The sequence below is a fragment of the Schistocerca gregaria genome, chromosome 2 (genome assembly GCF_023897955.1).
Source record: "Schistocerca gregaria isolate iqSchGreg1 chromosome 2, iqSchGreg1.2, whole genome shotgun sequence".
Lineage (NCBI taxonomy): Eukaryota > Metazoa > Arthropoda > Insecta > Orthoptera > Acrididae > Schistocerca > Schistocerca gregaria.
Genome location: NC_064921.1, coordinates 984936919 through 984958647, shown reverse-complemented (window position 1 = coordinate 984958647; position 21729 = coordinate 984936919). Strand labels below are relative to the sequence as shown.

At 44.6% G+C, this 21729-nt stretch overlaps 1 protein-coding gene and 1 non-coding gene across 2 annotated transcripts in view; one reads left to right on the top strand and one right to left on the bottom strand.

Annotated features, from left to right (window-relative positions):
* Nucleotides 1-21729, top strand: part of LOC126336077 (ankyrin homolog) — a 57842-nt gene that overhangs the window by 15918 nt on the left and 20195 nt on the right. The window contains exon 2 of the mRNA XM_049999557.1: nucleotides 16485-17198. Coding sequence (XP_049855514.1) covers nucleotides 16485-17198 — 714 coding nt within the window. The remainder of the gene's footprint in view (nucleotides 1-16484; nucleotides 17199-21729) is intronic.
* Nucleotides 7936-8009, bottom strand: Trnat-ugu (transfer RNA threonine (anticodon UGU)). Its single transcript has one exon. It is a non-coding gene; the product is annotated as a tRNA-Thr (tRNA).

Below are 21729 nucleotides of genomic sequence, written 5' to 3'. Positions count from 1 at the left end.
TACTGCTTTTTTTAGTTCTGTCACTATGCTATCTGATGTGGTTGTCCTTCTACTGAAAAATCACGCTCGTGTCTGCGTTTGCTTTGCATCAGTGTTACATAAAGAAAGAAGTAATGTTTGTAGAGAGATACAGTAACTGTTGGGTAATACTGACTGTTTATTACATCTTCTATTCTAAAAAAAAGAAAGATAAAATGATACACACACGGAAAGCGTCTTGGTATTCTACATGATTACATATGTACACAACATGTCAAGGTTGAGCAACATTAAACCTATTACTGCTGTGGTTAACTGTGCCGGTATCTTAGTGAAGTTCGACACATATCAGAAAAACAACATTATACATAAAATCAACATACTTCTAAATAACAAATTACAAAACAGAAAGAATAAAATAAGATCATGGAACAACCTGAATGCCAAATTAGTCACAAAAAACGAGTCACAAAAGCCGAAATGTAATTGCGTTACAAGTAGTTTATGATCAAGATCACATCTAGAAGGAATGTGTTTTCATAGCGCACATAATAACATCACGGACATGGGACCTAACGAAAATAATTTCTACCGAAAATAAAATACATGAGTCTCTTAATATTCACAAAGTGAGGAAACTAATAAACCAATATATTTTGTTAACCGTCATATATGTGTTCCCAAAAGAACTCATATCTAATAACAAAGATATCTCGAACATTACGATTATATATTAGTAAGTTCAAGAGAATGTTTTATAACAAAACTTTAAGTTAACATAGGTTTTATGTAAGACCGCAAGTTTAATAAAGACGGTGCATAGTTTAGGACAATCAATAGAGTATAGTGTAATACTTTTTATTGCAGTCTACTGAAGCACATATTTTACAGCGTTTGCTATTTTGGACCCACAGGAGCAATGTGCTATAGTGAATGTACCCTGTTAATCAGGAACGAGTCCACCGAGTAAAATACAATAACATACTTTCTTGCGATGTGAGTCTGCACTATTTGGTTTGGCTGAAAGTCAACACGGACATTGCACTGGAATGTTCTTGATTGGAAATCTGTCACTGACACAGATGACCATTGAGATATTGAGCTTGTGGACAATTGAAGTGGAGTTCCAGTGAGATGGTGAACTCGAGGACAGTGAAGAGGCGTGGGTTCGAAGATGGCTGAGATGCAGCAAGGAATGGACTCAAAGATTTTTTAGGCAAGACCCACTGAGGCATGAGCATGAGAATGTTTCAGAAGAAGGCCAATGAGGCCTGGGAATGAAGACAGTTAAGCCTAAATCCAGCAAGGAGTTAGCTCAGTGACTGTTGAGTCAAGGTCCAGTGAGGCCTGGGCAAGAGAATGGTTGAGAATAGGTACATGCTGGTAAATTAAGCACATTTAATTATTCAATTAAGCAAACGTAAATAATTATTAAACTATCTACAATACATGAAACAGTATGCACGTACATTTGACATTGTGTCAATAGTTGGGGCTGATGTGAATTGCTATATTATTCTGAAATATCAGGCACGCCGAGATCACTTGTAAACCATCAGATCCGCTGATGACGGCTCAGAACTATCTAAACCAGTAATCACTAAAAGATTGCCAAGCGATCCTGGAGTACCTGATATTTCAGAATAATACGGCAAATACATAAGCCACGGCTGCAAAATACTAACACAAATTTTTTGCGGAAGAATGGAAAAACTGGCAGAAGCCGATCTCGTGGAAGATTAATTTGAATTCTGTAGAAATGTTGGAACACGTAAGGCAATACTGACCCTACGACTAATCTTAGAAAATAGATTAACGAAAGGCAAACCTAGCATTTGTGGACTTAGAGAGAGCTTTTGACATTGTTGACTGGAATACTCTCTTTCAAATTCTGAAGGTGTCAAGGATAAAATACAGGGAGCGAAAGGCTATTTACAATTTGTACAGAAACTAGATGGCAGTTATAACAGTCGAGGGGCATGAAAGGGAAGCAGTGGTTGGGAAAGGAGTAAGACAGGGTTCTAGCCTCTCCCCGATATTATTTACTCTGTATATTGAGCAAGCAGTAAAGAAAAATTCGGAGTAGGAATTAAAATCCATGGAGAAGAAATAAAAACTTGAAGGTTCGCCAATGACACTGTAATTCTGTCAGAGACGGCAGAGGACTTGATGAAGCAGCTGAATGGAATGGACAATGTATTGAAAGGAGCATATAAGATGAACATCAACAAAAGCAAAACGACGATAATGGAGTGTAGTAAAATTAAATTGTGTGATCCTGCAGGAATTAGATTAGGAAACGAGGCACTTAAAGTAGTAGATGAGTTAACATCGAGTATAGATTTAAGTGTCAGGAAGTTATTTCTGAAAGTATTTGTGTGGAGTGTACCCATGTATGAGTGGTGTGCGTACTGTAAGACCTTCAGTACACACACCATCAGATTATTTGACTTGTCGCTCTAACGAAGTAGGCGAGTGTCAACAATATGTCTCGTGGTCTTATCATGGTGTGTTTATCTCCTCCCGTTAGGTCGGACGATAGAAATGCCACTTGCATGCTTAGAGTAGCAGATTGACTGTGACCAACTTTAATGAGAACTTGATTAATTTTCACACACATTTATTAAAACAATTTCAAGCATAAAGATTACTTAACTTGGTTCAGGATGCTATTTACAATTGACAATCCGAAGTTCCTTTGGTATTGGTACGTTAATCTTATTCTCACATATATCTCTGAAACTTGACAAAAGTGTCTATACATTTATCTTCATGGCTATGTACCAGACCTTATTAGGCGCAGAATAAAACCTGACTATAGACTCGTACAGACAATTGCACACTGGTACAGACTGGTGCAGACAAATGCAGGCTGACTAATCAGAGGTCTGTACAATCGTTATAATACCTCGTGCGTTCATGTATCATTGCGCAAGTATGATCTGCGAGGAGAAAAGGTTCTACGTTAGCAGCGTTACATATTAATATGCGGTTTGGCGGAAGCAGAATTTGGTCCGTCTCTATGGCAGCGCCATCTCAAAGTGTGGAGACGGACGAGCGCTGCGCCTGCAGTGATGTGCTTAGCAGGGCGCGCTCTATTGGGAAAGTTGTGTATGCGCTGACTACGTGGAACTATGTACACAACAGTATGAAAGTGAAACCTAGTCGATAAATAGTTTAGACAAGAAGAGAATAGAAGCTTTCGAAATGTGGTGCTACAGGAGAATGCTGAAGATTAGTCGGGTAGATCAAATAACTAATCAGGAGGTATTGAATAGAATTGGAGAGAAGAGAAACTTGTGGTACAACTTGACTAGAAGAAGAGAACGGTTGGTAAGGCACATTCTGAGGCGTCAAGGAAAGACCAATTTAGCATTGGAGGGCAGTGTGGAGGGTAAAAATCGTAGAGGGAGACCAAGAGATGAATAGACTAAACAGATTCAGAAGGATGTAGATTGCAGCATGTACTGGGAGATGGAGAAGCTTGCACAGGATAGAGTAGCATGGAGAGCTGCATCAAACCAGTCTCTGGACTGAAGACCACAACAACAACGGCAAATACTGTTCATATGAGGAAAGTACCAATAAAATTCTGTGACAGCGTAACACCCTATAAATATTCACAAGCACCACTAATTAAAACATTAAAGAATTTACATTCGGCATCACTCGCAACAGGTCGTCCCAGCACTTTAACACAAATAGAAACAAAAACAAAAATTAAGTTTTAGAGCGACGTAACAGAAGCAAATCATGTTACCACACATAAAACAGCATCTTAAAACAGTTAAATATCATCTAAGAGAACGAATTCGTTTTACACTTTCTCATCACTTAAAACGTAAACGAATTTGGTAAATGAGTGATGAGTTACTAGACAATCGTTTTGGCTGAAATGCACACATTTAACCGAGTGCCATCTCAAGCAGTTTATGACAGAAGGCCACCCAGGTAGCGTAATAAATACAAGCGAAATCAAAGCGCCCAAAACACACCCAAGTTACCGCTTGCACTCCAAGTGTAATGTATAATAAAAGGGACATGTAAAAGAGGTGGCAGCAGAACTCCACAATGTCCAGTAAATTCACTCAGCTTCGGCGCAACTCAGTTATTTCGCAATGTAGTAGACTGGAAGTCACTATTACCTTCCACTACACTGATACTAATAAATGCTACATTCTCCTGGTCGTATGTAATGTTTGTTCACAAACAGTGCTAGCTGTTTCGTCCTCTCCTTGCCAATTGAAAAACGAAATTCGTTGTATCAATGACAGGTCTTCCTCTTGCAATGCTGAATTCCAGATCAAATTGCGATTCACAATGAGCAGATGCAGATCACAGCCCCTAATAGCGACACGATCTAAGAACGCTTATAAACAAAATGCTTTTTATGTGAGATGGACAGTTGCCAACTTACAGGGTAATATCTTCCTGCACATCAAAAAGCAACGCCCTATAATCGGAGCATGTGGCACTTACGTCCAGAACTGTGCCCACACTGATGTATATCAGCAGATTAAAACTGTGTGCCGGACCGAGACTCGAACCCGAGACCTTCACCTCTCGCGGGCAAGTGGTCTATCATCTGAGCTACCCAAGCACGACTCACGGCCTCTCCTCACTGCTTTACTTCTGCCAGTACCTCGTCTTCTACCTTCCCAACTTCACAGAAGCTCTCCTGCAACCCTTGCAAGACTAGCACTTCTGGAAGATGAAGTTTTGAAGGTAGGAGACGAGGTACTGGCGGAAGTAAAACTGCGAGGACGGACGTGCGTCGTGCTTGGTAGCTTGCCCGAGAAAGGCGAAAGTCCCGAGTTCGAGTCTCGCTGCGGCACACAGTTTTACTCTGCCAGCAAGTTTCATGTCAGCGCACACTCCGCTACAGAGTGACATTTTCATTCTGAAGACTTATCGCAATCTGCAGCTGCTGGCATAAATCTGATATGTTGCCCTCCTCAGATTCGTTACGTACCTTTAACTCATACTGGAAGCAATGTTTTTGGTAAAGAATCAGCGGCGACACTCTTCTTGTCTCCATGGACGTATACTCTCCTAAAACAACTAAAACACTAGTTACTGGAAATATCACTTGCTCACTATCAGGCGCAGCTCCCATTCACGGAATAACCACACTCTGGTAGCAAAAAAAATGGTTTAGGATGTGGGTATCTCGAAGTGGTAACTCAGTAAACTCGAGCTTAACAGAAAAAAATTCATAGCTCTATTTAACACAAACGATTTACATAAGGCATATGCTGCCAATCTGAATACATTTAATTTTTCCGTTAAACAAATGTAAGTAATAAATAAACTGTCTACAGTAGATCTAATACTGAACATAAAAAGGCGCCACTAAAAAGATCTGATAGTGATACACCCAAACAAATACTGAAAAGCATCCACTTAACAACAAAAGCTATTTAAATACCCAAGGATTTAAACATAACATAAAAATTATTTCAAATGGCACCAATAACACGATCAGAAGTCGCTATAGTTTACAGGCACCAATAAAAAGACCATTTAGCATCGGAAAAATCTTTAAAAAGACCAAAGGCCAAATAAACAATGCAGTATCAAAATTTGTTTTACAGGCGCCAATAATTAGAACCAAAAAATGTAGCGGACTACATTCCACGAATTTAAATTCAGAACAAACACACTTGCAATGACGCATGTTAAATTAGAAACTACATTTTATGCAGATGAAGAACATCAAGATCTCACCCTTAAAACTTTGCCTAGAAGCTGCCATCTACATTGGGAATCGAATTTTTTTTCACTAGCTGCTTTATTTTTATGACCCACCGTGTAATTTCTTATGGTGGGTCATATGTTACCACTTGGCCGCTGTGACTGGGTCCAGGGTCCAGAGTGACTGAAAGTAACACCACACCGGCTCCCGCCCCACTCACACCGTTGCCTGTGTTCCGCCACGTGGAGGCGGGCTCTATTTGTTTGTAACTATTTAATATTTTTTGTGCAGCATTTTAGAATCCCATAACTAATACAAAACAAGTGAGATATTTATAAAAAATGCAAGATACAATAACAAAAACAAAACAGTTACATATTAAAGAAGCAAAGAGAAGAATTGGATAGAGAAGAGAAACGTATAATGAATGCTCTTCACCTGGTTGTGGGCGGCGGCCCGGGTCTTGGAACGACCCTCAAGACGCTGGCCGTCGCTCACCATTCCTTTACATCTACCATCCTAAAAACTAAATTAATAAGAAGAGACAGAGGTATGGATGAACTAAAAACTATAAACTCCATGTCTAGCCTGCTAACCTTCTTATGATGTACAATGTGGAGATAACTGATTTTACGATTTGGCTCAAATATGCTAGTGAAAGGGTGGTTGTGGTATCAGTAATAGAGCTAAGTGAAGCTAACGGTTTATGTTGATCCTACAAGGCTCCTAATGAAGTACAATTCAGGTGCTAGCACCTCCCGGCCCCGCCGACAACACGACCTGAATGGTGGTTTTCCCCGATCTACCATAGGTATCCGTCGGGTTGGGCTCAAAAGGGAGGGACCACAATTAAGATTCTTCCATCCAGGCCGTGCGCCGCCTCTTACCAGGAGGCGTAGATCCCTTTAAGAGGTGCCTTGCTTTAAGCTCTTATTAATGGAGGTTCTGTTGACTATTTACATATCTACATTTGAGGTGCAATTAGATTTTAGGATTGTATGTGACTTGTGCACTTCTTGTCGTTTCTCCGGCTTTCTTTATCGCGCAGGTTGCCAATCTGGACAATCACTGTCATTGTTCAGGTCAGACTCTGTCAGAAGTATCGTCCAACCCGTGGGCACTCTGCCGTCCTCGTGTACCGACTTGCCTTCTGTATGGTCAGTTACGTAGGTGTTCCATGTATTTGGCCTTCGAGATTTCGTCAATCATTGTATTAAGTTCTGTCCACTGTTGTGGGTTCCGAAGTATGGCACATAGTTCGTTCTGTGTGTTTTGGCGACTGATGTGTAGTGTATGTCTCATGTTTGTGCGCTACCTGCAGAAAAGGACAGTGTGGTCTGGGGAACTTCTTCCCCGCATGTGCATATACTAGTCTGTTGCAAACTCACGCGGTTCAAGTGCGTGGGATAAGGGCCATGTCCTGTAAGGAAACGTGTCATACCACGGCTGGGATCGATATGTTTTAGTCTTAGTCTTTCCCCGATATCAGGGAAGAAGTTATAGACTCGTCGGCCTTTATCTGCTCTGAGTTGTCGTGTTGTCTCAAGCAGTACACCAGTGATCTACCGAACCTGGTCTAGTCTCCTCATCCTAAGCCAGCTCGTTGCCGCATGGTACCTGATGGTTATGTCTATTGGGAAGATCCCCATCACAATGCATAGTGAATCGACTGACGTTGTCTTAAAGGCGCCAGACGCGGTGGTCTAGCGGTTCTAGGCGCTCAATCCGGAACCCCGCGACTGCTACGGTCGCAGGTTCGAATCCTGCCTAGGGCATGGATGCGTGTGATGTGCTTAGGTTAGTTAAGTTTAAGTAGTTCTAAGTTCTAGGGGACTGATGACCACAGATGATAAGTCCCATAGTGCTCAGAGCCATTTTTTTGTGTTAAAGGTCCCCATCAACTGAAGTAGGACACTTCTTTGCCCACGGCGTACAACGGTTCTGTTGGAAGATAAACTTAATCTGTGGGCCCACCTGCTGGCAGCAAAGCATTGTACTGACTCGAAGAGAGCACAATGGTATGTTCGTGTGACTGACAGGAGAAGTCTGAATTGTTCTGAGTTTAGCCTTGCCAGTTTGTGGAGTATTTTTTCTGCTTTGCCTGTGCTTTTTCTCATGTACATGACGATAGTATCTGTTCCCGAAAGAACGGTTACCGTAGATGACCATGCAGCTTTGCTAGAAATGAAATGATAATTAAATGGACACCCTAGCTGCAAACAGGCGTTGATACACATCAATAGGGACATGTTGAAAATGTGTGCCTCGACCGGGACTCGAACCCGGGATCTCCTGCTTACATGGCAGACGCTCTATCCATCTGAGCCACCGAGGGAACAGAGGATAGCGCGACTGCAGGGACTTATCCCTTGCACGCTCCCCGTGAGACTCACATTCCCAACATGTCCACACCACTACATTCGACTGCGCCTATGAGATGTTTGCCCATCCCGCAGTCACGCTATCCTCTGTGGCTCAGATGGATAGAGCGTCTGCCATGTAAGCAGGAGATCCCGTCGGGGCACACATTTTCAACATGTCCCTAATGAAGTACATCAACGCCTGTTTGCAGCTAGGGTGTCCATTTAATTATCATTTCTTTTTCTCATGTGTTCATGGAAATTCAGTTGTTCATCTACGTACACTCCAAGGTAAAGTGTGACAGCTGATCTCTTTATGTTTGTGTCGCTGACTCTGACTGTTGGCTTCCTGTGTAGGATGCCCTTCAGCAGTGTGTTTGTTGTTTTGTTTTCTGCTACCTTGAGTTTGTTGTTTGTGCACCATTGCGAAATTGTACATAGTGTACCATTGGCTCTTTCTTCTAGCTGGGCACGGTTGTTTGCTGACACTGCTACCAGCAGGTCGTAAGCATAGGCGACAACTCCTTCTGTCAGATTGCTCTCCTCTAGCAATTGTAGGAGCGGTTCTATCATTATGTCCCAGAAGATGGGGCCCCACATCGACCCTTGAGGACAGCCATTGGTAATACATTTGATTACTTTCTGGTTGTCTATGTGCCAAACGACAATTCTGTCTGTGCAGTAGTCCATAAGGCTGTGGTACAGCATCATTGGTATCTGCAGGTGTCTGAGTCTCTTGAACAAAGACGGCCACCATAGGTTATGGAATGCGCGTGGGATGTCAATCATAACGGCTAGTGCGTATTTTGTCGGTGTGTTGTGTACAATTTGAAGTGCCCTGTTTATTTCGTCGTCTATTGATTTCCCGAAAGCGAAATTGCTGCTGCGCTAGTCCCCTGAGTGTTCTGTGTGCTTGTAGTCTTTTGCAAAGCAGTTTCTCTTGCACTTTTGCAAGTGTGTTTATGAGGCAGATTGGTCTGTATGGTTTAGGTTCTGACGCGTCTTTGTCTGGGGCTTTTTTCGATGATGACAGCTTTCGAGGTCTTCCTCACTGCCGGTACATGGCCCAGCCTTAATGCGTCGTTTAGCGCTGTTTTCAAATATGGGGTGATCTGCGGTACAATTTGTTTTAGTACTTCAGAGTGAATACCATCTGGGCCAGGTGTCTTTTTACTTTTTGGTTCTGAGATCGCTATCGCCGCTTCTTCCTGGGCAAAAGGACAGGTGGCGGCTAGTGAGTTGTATGCAGTGTCGAGTTCACGTCTCAGTGCTGCTTCTTCTGGCGCATCTGTGTGCGCGACATCGTCAGGTGGGAGTCTGCCCAGGAGGAACTCCACCGTGCGTCTCCAGCCCCTGGTCGTCGCGCCGTCGTCCTGTCGTAGCGTTCCCGAAACCAGTGGGCTCTTGCATGGTTCCCCCCAAATGTTTAACTGTGTTTGTGCTGCGACGTGTCTCTTACACTGGTCCTTTCTTGCCTTGTTCAGTTCTAGTCTATATCTGTCCTTGGCAAGCCGGTATTCGTTCAGTCGTATTTGTGTTTCTCTATTCGAGATGGCTCTTCGATAGAGTTTTCATTTGTGCTTTGTTTCGCGTTTCAGTCGCGTTATCTGTGTCGTCCAGGGTTTGCTGTGACGTTCCGTGTTTCTAGCTGTTGGTATACAAGTGTTCTGTGTGCGTGCAATGATGTCTGTTATCATGTGTGCTCTCCAATCAATGCTTCCATTTATGTCTTGTGGTGCGTGTTCTTCTATCTTTTGTCTTGCCAAACAGCAAATTTTTTTTGGTTGTGTTTCTATGTTGTTGTAGTGTGGGCTGTGTAAAGTTAATGTAATGATATCATGGTCGCTCGTAGTAACATGGTCGTGTACGGTCCAGTCTCGTACGTGTGTAATCGCTGCGTTATTGGCGAGGGTGATGTCTATGTTAGATGTTGAGCCGTCATGTCCGGTGTAAGTTAGGTTTTGTCCCTCGGCGTTTAATACATGAAGTCCGTTTTCATGAATGATGTTGTTAACCGTTCTACCTCTGTCATATGTCCTGTCGGAGTGGCATAGGGTGGATCTCGCGTTAATATTTGCGCAGATTAATAATTTCTTATTTTCCGCGTATTGTTCGAGTTCTCTGATGAGATTTGCAATGGCCTTATACAGTGGTGTATTGTGTGTACAAGGACGCAATAATCCAAGTGTCTCCTTTATATGTGACCTCTACGGTGTCAAGAAGTTCCGAGCAGAATTCGGTGACTGTTACAGGATGGACGTCATAACTGAGAATTACGACAGGTGCTTTACAGTTCGCCCGTTCCGCTACTGTTACCGCGAAGGGAGGAAAGTTAGGGATATGCCCTTCTTTGGTGTATGGTTCTTGTGTACACATAATGTCACATTTAAGTTCACGCAGGACCCATGGGAGCTCCGAGGTGACAAATGCTTTTCTTATTGCATTTAGCTGGGCTATTTTCATGTTGGACGTTTGATATGTACGTATCATTTACTGCCAGTTTGACACTGGTAGCAGTTACTTCTATAAAATATCTGGAAGTACTGCGAACACATAGAAAGAACGATCCTTTATTATAGGATTATATGATAGCGGAACAAACACTGGTAGCAGTTACTTCTGTTAAATATCTGGGAGTAGCCATGCGGAACGATTTGAAATGGAATGATCATATAAAATTAATTGTTGGTATGGCGGGTACCAGGTTGAGATTCATTGGGAGAGTCCTTAGAAAATGTAGTCCATCAACAAAGGAGGTGGCTTACAAAACACTCGTTCGACCTATACTTGAGTATTGCTCATCAGTGAGGGGATCCGCACCAGATCGGGTTGACGGAGGAGATAGAGAAGATCCAAAGAAGAGCGGCGCGTTTCGTCACTGCGTTATTTGATAACCGTGATAGCGTTACGGAGATGTTTAGCAAACTCAAGTGGCTGACTCTGCAAGAGAGGCGCTGTGCATCGCGGTGTAGCTTGCTCGCCAGGTTTCGAGAGGGTGAGTTTCTGTATGAGGTCGAGGAGATGACCGAATGTAAAATTAGGGAGATTCGAGCGCGCATGGAGGCTTTCAGACAGTCGTTCTTCCCGCGAACCATACGCGACTGGAGCAGAAAAGGGAGGTAATGACAGTGGCACGTAAAGTGCCCTCCGCCACACACCGCTGGGTGGCTTGCGGAGTATAAATGTAGATGTAGACTACGGTCGAAGTACGTCCTCCCATGAGCCCTTACTTGATCCTTGTACATCCTATCTGGATCAAACTGTTCCTCCCTACGGGCACACACCAGCAGAAGTTGGTGTAACAGTTTATCGGAGTCCATCGGGATATTTTCAGTCTTAAACACAATTCGGTCTGTTCGTTCTGATGTATAAAAGAAAACAGAGTCACTGTATGGATGTAATGTGCGTATAAGCATTGGCTGTGCCGTTTCTAGAATCTCCCTTTTTTCCCAATCTACTTAATTTTAGATTTAAGTCTACACTATCGTAATTAAAACTAGTGTTGGCGGTGACCTGTGTCGCTTCCGTCACCATCTTGGTCTGTCGTGACGGTGCAACAGCATTGTCGTGCACTTCAGCGGGGAGTGCCTGGTTGGTGCCCTTGTTGATTGCTGTAGGAGGGTCTGCTGGCTCCGTGCTCGACGGTTGTGGTGATGAACGGGTAATTTCAGTGTGTGTGTGTGGGGGGGGGGGGGGAGGCGGAGGTACACTCATACCACAGGATGTTGAAGCACCCGGTGACTGATGTGGTGGACCATCTCTATGGCCCTAATTTTAGTTTTCCTATGTGAGTGTAGTTTTTCGATAACAGTTGTGAATCTGGTGTGTATTTTGCGCGATTTATCTAGGGTGTGTTGTGGTGAGTTCTCTTTCACTTTACTATTATGTGATATTTGTTGTATTTACCTTGTCGATTTGTGGTCATTAATTGCAGCAGCTGTTACGTCTCTTTGTTAGACGTTTTCAGCATCAGCTGGCTTAGCGACTTGTCCAGAGTCAACTGGTGTAGTGACCTGTACAGTGTGATCTGGCGTAGTCACGTGTTCAAGGTTGGTATTGATATTTAGGTGGTTATTGTTGTGCACACTGCAGTTGTTGGGGCAAGGGCAGCAGTGGTCATCGTCGTCTTCATCCGTGGGTTGGTCAGGGTGAGATATTTTGCGTTTTGATTGGTCATGGTCCTGAGTGTCATTCAATTGTGTGTTTGTTTTCGTAGCTTGAGTGTCGGGTATGTCAGGCACCGCCGGATTCAGGGTCTCACCTTGAATGAACTATACGGGTTTCATGCGTCCTTTGCACTTAGAGGTGTCGTAGGTTCGTCGCCGCACTGGAGAAGATGAACAATCTAGGTTCCTCGGCGACCCTCTTATGTACAATTGCGGTGACTGGTCGTGTATATTATGATTCCTTTGTATGTCAGCATTTTGGGTGTCAGTCTCAGTGTCTAATCTTAACAGTTCGTCTTCGAGCTCATCTATTTATTCATTAGTGTCGTCCGAAACGTGACCCAGTACAGTATTTGTCTTTTTATGAGTCTAGCTGCGTCAGGTAACATTTGTCCTGTAATTGCAAGTTCGTCGATATATTCGGTTATTGCATGGTAGCTGTCTTCCAGGTTTGTGCTACGTATCAAGGCTGGAATATGGCCATTGTTGGGGTAGTCGTCTGGTAGTAGTTTCTGCCTCTTACGCCATAATATTGCACGCAAATAGTTAGGGTTTCTTGCGGAAGGTGAGTTGTATGAATTGGACTGTCAGAGGTTGTTCACTTCTCAATTGTCACGTGTGAGCGTTCAGTTGCCAGGCACCGGCTTTACTCTTGTTGCACCTTCGATTTCTGTTTCGACAAGGGATGTAATCAATGGGCTCTGACGCTCTGCACTCAGCGCATTTGTGAGCCTTCTTTCCACACCTTGAACAGGTCGCGCCTTTTTCTGTACATTTTGTAGTATGGCCTAGGTCACAGCAGTTGTAACACAAACTAACTGCTGTGAAGTCCCTAACAGTTTGGGACTGGTAATCTACGTAGACCCTCTCTCTTATCGTCAGATACCAACAAAGTTTGGGCATTACTTCCAAGACATGGTGGTTATACCCTTTGCCCTTTGGTCCTGAACGAAATCGGATCTTAACTTCTCTGTCGAACTCGTCTTTCGTGAAGTCACTGCTTAAATTCTGTTCGTACAGGCACTCCAGAAATTCCTGGTCTGAGATTGTGTCTGTTACACGAAAGACAGCCAATTGTTTCCTCTTTCTAGGCTCTTTACACGCAATATTGTCTATGCTTCGACTATCGCTGCCGTTTTCGTGTTGTGGATCGACTTAATGTGTAAGTTATCCCGTCTGGGGTTAATGTGTTGAGTTAGTATCTGTTTCACCGCTTTAGTGTCCTGGTTACTCGTTGACTTAATGAATAGAGTGGTCGCTTGCTTCTCCTTAACAACCTCTATCTGTTTGTGTTCTTCGGGAGCAGTCGCTAGTGCAGCAGCGTATGTCAGGGTTTTGGCTTGCTGTTGCGCCTGCTCCGTGACTTTCCCTGTCAACTCCCTAACTTGCTCTCTGAGCTTTTGTTTAATGTCACTGAGTTTAATGTTGCATAGTGCTTCCTCGACGTATAGACTGAACAGCAGGGGCGAAAGACTAAATCCCAGTCTTACACCTTACGTTCTTGGTCTTCCACTCTTATTGTACCATCTTGGTTCACCTGTGTATTGAATTATCCCTCTTTTCCAATTGCTTAACCCTACTTCTCTCGGGACTTCGAACATCTTGTACCATTTTTTTGTCGAACGCTTTTTTTCCATATTCTTCAAACTTGCTTCCATTATCAACCGTAACGTTATAACTGCCTCTCAGTCTTTCCTAACGACTAACTGATCGTCCTCTAACAAATCTTCAATTTTCTTTTCCATTCTCCTGTATATTATTCTTGTCAGCAACTTCGATGCATGAGCTGTTAAGCTGACTGTGAGTTAATTGTAACACTCGTTGGCTCTTGCAACGTTAGAAATTGTGTGGATGATGTTTTTCCGAAAATCTCGTGGTGTAACGCCAGTCTCAAGGCCCACCAAGTAGCCAAGGAATAAAACCCGTCTCCCTTCTGAACAACATTCTGCACAGCCCTGCGCAACCTTCGTGTCCTCGTGGCTGCTAGAAGACCTCTCCATATTCTGCTTACGCCCATAATCCTTGTATCTGGCTTAGCATCGTCTTCAAAGGCGGCACTTTCGAAAATGGCGTGTCAAGGAAAGAAATGCTTTCTAAATTAACAGTGAATAGTGATGTATGATTTCTTATAATTAGGTTGATGCATAAATTCTTAGGGTTTTGCAAGTTCGTTCTCTGGTTGCTATGGGTTTATTAATAGATTGTAATCTTTTATTTTTAGTTCAGTGTTGCCATTTAAGTTTACATATTGTCATTTTGTCATTTGAAGATAGTGAGTGGAGCTGTGGATGCTAGAAAATTGAATGCCAAGTGGAGAAATCGGACAAAAATGGTTCAAATGGCTCTGAGCACTATGGGACTTAACACCAGTGGTCATCAGTCCCCTAGAAGTTAGAACTAATTAAACCTAACTAACCTAAGGACATCACACACATTCATGCCCAAGGCAGGATTCGAACCTGCGACCGTAGTGGTCACGCGGTTCCAGACTGAAGCGCCTAGAACCGCACGGCCACATTTCCGACATATTCCTGTGTTTGAGTTCAGTAGAGAGCTGACAACTGCAGACACAGCCACAAACATTTGCGCCCTGTATGCAGATAGTGCCATTGGACGGAGGATCATTTTGACTTCAGTGACTCTGTTCAGGAAGATCTTCAGCCTTTGATGAAGATCGTTTACGTGAATTAATCCACAATGATCAACATCAGTGTACTCGAGAAATGGTAAATGTGATGAACCGTGATCATTCCGCCATCGTGCAACATTTTCATGCGATGCGAAAGATGCGAAAATCGTGTGTGTGGTTACCGCTTGTTCTAAGCCAAAATCACTTAACAAGCATCTCTGCTTGCTCGTCACTGATTGGCTCGCAGACAACGCTGATCGCCAGCCACGGCGGCCGAGCGGTTCTAGGCACTTCAGTCCAGAACTGGGTGACTGCTACAGTCCCAGGTTCGAATCCTGCCTTGGGCATGGATGTTTGTGGTGTCCTTAGGTTAGATAGGTTTAAGTAGTTCTAACTCAAGTTCTAGGGGACCAATGACCTGAGATGATAAGTCCCATACTGGTCAGAGCCATTTGAACGACGCTGATCATTCCCTATGCTGTATCGTTGCTGCCGACAAGAAATGTTAGTTTTTACTGACTAAGGCAAATAAGGCAATGGTTGAACCCATACAAAACAAGATTTCACACACATCTGAACATTTTTTGGAACAGCGACGGTATGGTATACTAAGAATTGTTTGCCTGAGGTGTAACCATCACTGCTGACAATTGTTGTCAACAACTGACACGTCTTGCAGATGCAGGCTAAGAACAACGACCAGGAAGACTGCGTGAAACGATGCTTCTCTACAATATCGCACTCCCACATTCTGCTAGACTGACATAAAAAACCATAGGGTAGTTGGGTTGCGAAGTCATTCCACATTCACCTTATTCGACTGATCTTGCGGTCTCAGATTTCCACTCTCTATCGAACGACCTTGAAGGAATTTCCTTTCCGGATGAAAATGCACTCCGTTCATGACTCTACGAGTTTTCCACCTCAAATGGTTCAAATGGCCCTGAGCACTATGGGACTTAAGTTCTGAGGTCATCAGTCCCCTAGAACTTAGAACTACTTAAACCTAACTAACCTAATGACATCACACACATTCATGCCCAAGGCAAGATTCGAACCTGCGACTGTAGTGGTCACGCGGCTCCAGACTGAAGCGTCTAGAGCCGCTCAGCCACTTCGGCCAGTTTTCCGCCTCAAAAACATGTGATTTCCATAGTCGCGGAATCCAAAAGGTACCCTAGTAAATAGTGAAATAGAATGTGACACCTAAAGTCTCTGTTACGAGTATCTATTGTGTTTGCTAAACTATCGCTCTTTGTAGTTTTTTCGTTTGACACGTATTTCGTGAGATATTTGGCCTGGTCACGATCAATGGACCACCCTGTATAGTAGTTGGGTTGCGAAGTGATTCCACACCCACCTTATTCGACTGATCTTGCGGTCTCAGATTTTCATCTTTTTCACTCTCCATCGAACTACCTTGAAGGAACTTCCTTTCTGGATGAAAATGCACTCCATTCAAGGTTCTGTGAGTTTTCCGCCTCAAAACTACATGATTTCTATAGTTTTGGAATCGAAAAGTTACGCCAGGGTTGACAGAATGTTGTAAACAGTGATAGAGAATATGTTATTGACGCCTACAGTCTCTGTTACGAGTGTTTACTAAACTTTCGAAAAATCGCTATGAGCTTATGCTGAAACCTTATACACTTCAGGAATGCCGGCGTGACGGAAGTGCTGGAGAAGCAGCTGTCGGCCAAAGAGATACTGAAGTGGAGTCCATTGCGCTTCGCCGAAGAAACTCACGCTTGGGGATGGGTGGAAATTCTGCTGCAAGGAGGCTTACCTCGGAAGCACCTGGAAGTAACGAGAGCCAAGTTGAGTGACCCCGAGCACGCCGCCGGCATCATGGAGCAGCTGTGCGAGTGCGGGCACCTGCAGCTGCTGCAGTTCGCCCTCTCCGTGGACCCTGCCCTGGCGAACGTGGCGCTGCAGGGGGGCGGCCGCAGCCCGCTGCAGGTGGCGGCGGCGCGCCGGCGCGACGCGGCGGTGCGGCTGCTGGTGGAGGCGGGGGCCGACGTGGGCGCCCGGGACGGCCGCGGCCGCACCGCGCTGCACGCCGCCGTGGCGCACGGCGCCGTCGACGCCACGCGCATCCTGCTGCACGCCGGCGCCGACGCCTGGGCGCGCGACGCCGACGGCAGGACGGCGCGCGAGCTGGCGCGCAGGAACGAGCAGGTGGCGACGGTGCAGGTGCTCGAGGAGCTCACCGGCGATGTGCACTGGCCGCTGCGGCGCCTCATCCTGGCGGCCGAGGCCTCCAACGTGCCCGCGGTGCGCCAGCTGCTGGCCGCCAGGCGCGGGCCTCCGAAGGGCAGGTGGACGCACCTGCACTGGGCGTCGCTCAAGGGCAGCGCCACGGTTGTCAGGTACAGGCGGCAAACTTGGCGGTAGAGTTTTTGTAATACGCGAGGGGCATTCAATAAGTAATTCAACACCTTTTCTTCCGAAATCTGGTTGGTTTCGTACAGGATTCCAGTTAACCATATTATTCCCGCGCGGGATTAGCCGGGCTGTCTAGGCGCTGCAGTCATGGACTGTGCGGCTGGTCCCGGTGGAGGTTCGAGTCCTCCCTCGGGCACGGGTGTGTGTGTTTGTCTTTAGGATAATTTAGATTAAGTAGTGTGTAAACTTAGGGACTGATGATCTTAGCAGTTAAGTCCCATAAGATTTCACACACATTTCAACATTTGAAACCATATTATTCCGCACTGTTTTGGTTACAAAACCCTATTTTTCAACAAAGTGTCAGTTCAGTGTGATGACCTTATGCCACCTTAGTAGCAGGTCTGTATGCCTGTGTGATATCACTCTACTGGTCGCCATTGGAGCCAACGTCTTGCTGCATCAGTGACCTTCCCATCATCCACATGCTGCCTCTCCGGCTGTAGGGTGCATGAGGCCGTGTGCTGTCACATAGAAGGAGACGTTCATTGGCATTGAAACGCCCCCTTAGAAAATTTAATGAATTATTGTGCTGATAAAACTCTTACGTTATCTGATTTTCAAGTAGCTGAGCAGAAGTGAACGTACTCAGACACTTCTCTCTTTACTTATTCTGATCATCACTAAACTGACACACAATATTTTTAGCGCAACGCAATCTGACTTTCAATAATCCCTACAAAAGATAGCCCTGGCTAACAATAACCTATACCTTTCACAAATCACTTACCTCACAAAAATCTTCGTTACTCGTACTACTGCAATACAGTGAGCGGCAATACTGCCAGCTAAATAAAAGATTCTGACTACTGAAGGCACTAACTACTGATAGGCATAGTTAGCAAATGAAAGATTTTGTTAGGAACAAACAATGTATTTATCTTAATAGTGTTAAAAAATCATTACTCTCTCTGATGGACACACGTCCAGATCATCCACTCTCAAAACCCTGCCAATCTCACTCCCCACATCCACCACTGCTGGCGGCTCACCTCTAACTGCGCAACGCTACGTGCTGTTCACATCTAACTGCCCAACACTACAATAGCGAATATTCCAACAATGGCAACCAGCCAGAGACTGCACACAGCACAGCTAGTGATTATCATACAGAGCACTACGTGGCGTTAGCAATATAAAAATCGAAACACCCTACTTACAGCATTTTGGTGGCGACGAACTCAGTAAAGCCGTTTCTTCAGTTTCGCGAGGGTAGCACAATACAGCTCACAGTTTATCGCTGCACCTTGAGCGAGGACATCGAACAGAATAACCCCTTCAGAGTTTCAAACACCGTTGTCATGACTTTACTGCTTGAGGTTGGGGCTTTGAGCTTATACTTCGGAGGTGAGGTGGTGTGGAGCCACTCCATGGATTACCATTTTGTTTGCTGTTTGAAGTGATGAACCCTTCTTTCAGTGCCTGTGAAGATTTTCGATAAAATATTGACACGGAAGCAATTCTGCACATATGGTCCTTCCTTGCCCCTTACGGTGTTCTGTCAGGCTTTTAGGCATCGAGGAACCAAGCAGGTAGCCAAATTCATGGATAAGTGTCTCAGCACTATCAGTAGATATGTCTAGTTGAGCAGCAAGGTGTCTGATTGTGATCCGTCAATCACCTTGATTAAGAGGTGCTTACATCTACGAGGGTGTGTCAAATGAAAACCTTAAATATTTTTTTAAATATTATATATTGTGCAGAAGTGGTACAAAGCTGTATCAATTTTCAACATAATCTCCCTCACGCTCCATGCAAGTCTTCCAGCGCTTACAAAGTCCATAAATTCCTTTAGAAAAAAATTATCTTGGTAGTCCGTGCAACCACTCATGCACTGCGTGGCGTACCTCTTCATCAGAACGCAACTCCCATTGCGTCTTTGAGTGGTCCAAACATATGGAAATCACTTGGGGCAAGGTCTGGTGAGTATGGTGGATAAGGAAGACACTCAAAATGCAGGTCAGTGATTCTTGCAACTGTTGCACGGGCAGTGTGGGGCCTTGCATTGTCATGTTGCAAAAGGACACCGGCTGATAGCAATCCACGTCGCTTTGGTTTGATTGCAGGCGACAGATGATTTTTTGGGAGATCTGTGTATGACGCAGTGGCGACACTGGTCCCTCTGGGCATGTAATTCTCCAAAAGGACGCCTTTTTCGTCCCAAAAGAGAGTAAGCATAACCTTCCCTACTGATGGTTCTGTTCGAAACTTCTTTGGTTTTGGTGATGAGGAATGGTACCATTCCTTGCTCGTTCTCTTCGTTTCCGGTTGGTGGATGTGAACCCAGGTTTCGTCCCCAGCAAAGATTCTTGCAAGGAAGCCATCACCTTCTCGTTCAAAGCGCCGAAGAACTTCACAAGCTTCAACACGTTGTTCTCTCATTTCAGGAGTCAGCTGCCATGGCACCCATGTTGAAGACACTTTGTGAAACTGGAGCACATCATACATAATGTGGTGTGCTGACCCATGACTAATCTGTGAATATGCTGCAATGTCATTCAGTGTCACTTGGCGATTTTCCTTCACTATGGTTTCAACTGCTGCAATGTTCTGCAGAGTCACAACTCGTTGTGCCTGACCTGGACGAGGAGCATCTTCCACTGAAGTCACACCATTTGCGAACTTACTACTCCATTCGTAGACTTGCTGCTGTGGCAAATATGCATCATGCATCAACCTTCCTTCATTGATGAATTTCAATAGGTTTCACACCTTCACTACACAAAAACCGAATAACACAATGCTGTTCTTCCCTGGTGCAAGTCGAAAATGGGTCGGCCATATTTATGCTGATACTGCGACGGTATGTGTACATCTGCACTATGCTGCCACCTACAGGCCATTCTGCACGCTGTTTTAGCACACTTACCAACTTACAGGATAACGACGCGAAATTTCGATTTGTTATTACAAATTTAAGGTTATCATTTGACTCACCCTCCTACATACGCACTCCGCAAGCCTGTGGTGTCACCGCCAGACACCACACTTGCTAGTTGCTAGCCCTTAAATCTGCCGCGGTCCGGTAGTATACATCGGACCCGCGTGTCGCCACTATCAGTGATTGCAGACCAAGCGCCGCCACACGGCAGGTCTAGAGAGACTTCCTAGCACTCGCCCCACTTGTCGGGCCGACTTTGCTAGCGATGGTTCACTGACAAATTACGCTCTCATTTGCCGAGACAATAGTTAGCATAGCCTTCAGCTACGTTATTTGCTACGACCTAGCAAGGTGCTATGATCAGTTTCTATTGATATTGTAAATCATGTACCGTCAAGAGTGACGTTCGTCATTAATGGATTAAAGTTAAGTATTCCACCAGCTACGTCCGTTTTTCTCAATTCTAATTCCCTTGTCATGTTCCAGACCTCACGCCAGCCTGCATGAGCTAAAACGCGTGCATTTCGGCCTGCTTTAGTAACATGGTATTGGCTCTCCTGCCAACCACAACAAAGCCACTGTGTGGTGCGTGGCGGAGGATGCTCTGTTCCACTACTGGTTGTTTCCTGCCATCTTCCACTGTAGACAGAGCAAGGAAAAAATGGCTGCCTATATCCCTCCATATCACTGCTAATTTCTGGTATCTTATCTTCATGGTCTTTACGCGAAATTTATGATGGTGGCAGTAGGATCATTCTGCATTCAGCTTCAATTGCGGGTTCTCTAAATTTTCACAATACTGTATTTCAAAAAGAGCGTTGCCTTCTCTACAAGGATTCCCATTTGAGTTCCCAAAGCATCTCCATAGCACTTGGGTGTTGTTCGTACCTATTGGTAACATGTTTAGCAGACTACCTCTGAACTGCTTCGATGTCCTCCTTCAATCAGACGTAGTGTGGATCTCAAATATTCCAGCACTACTCAAGAAACGGGGGCATTAGCGTCCTATATGTGTTCATCTTTGCAGATAACCACATTTTACTAAAATTCTCCCTGTAAACCGAAATCGACAATTCGCCTTCTCTACCTCTATCCTCTCACTCTTGTTCCATTTGAATCACAGCTATGTTCAACGGGCCGGCACGTGCGACACCGGACAGGTTTTTGCAAACGTGTCGCGATGATAACAGACTCCTTGGCCAACGACTCATCGTGCTTCTGTTCACTGCCAGGTCTTTGTAGATATTCTGTAAGCGCCTATGAGTATCTGCGATGCACTGGTTTTCCGCCAAAAGAAACTCAATGACAGCTCTCTGCTTGGAAAGTACTTTCACTACAGACACTATTTTGATATTTACGTATGGCGCCGCCACCTATCGGAAGTTCATGAAACTATGATGGCTGAGGCAAGAATATCTCTGTTTGGAACGCACCTCCGTTAGAGACGCCATTTTGAAGGCTACAGATGACTCTGCCACTTATCGGAAGTTCATGAAACTATAATGGCTGAAGCAAGGATATCCCACAATGTCCCACAACAAATTCTGCATTTTTCAGTCGGAATTTCCCGAACA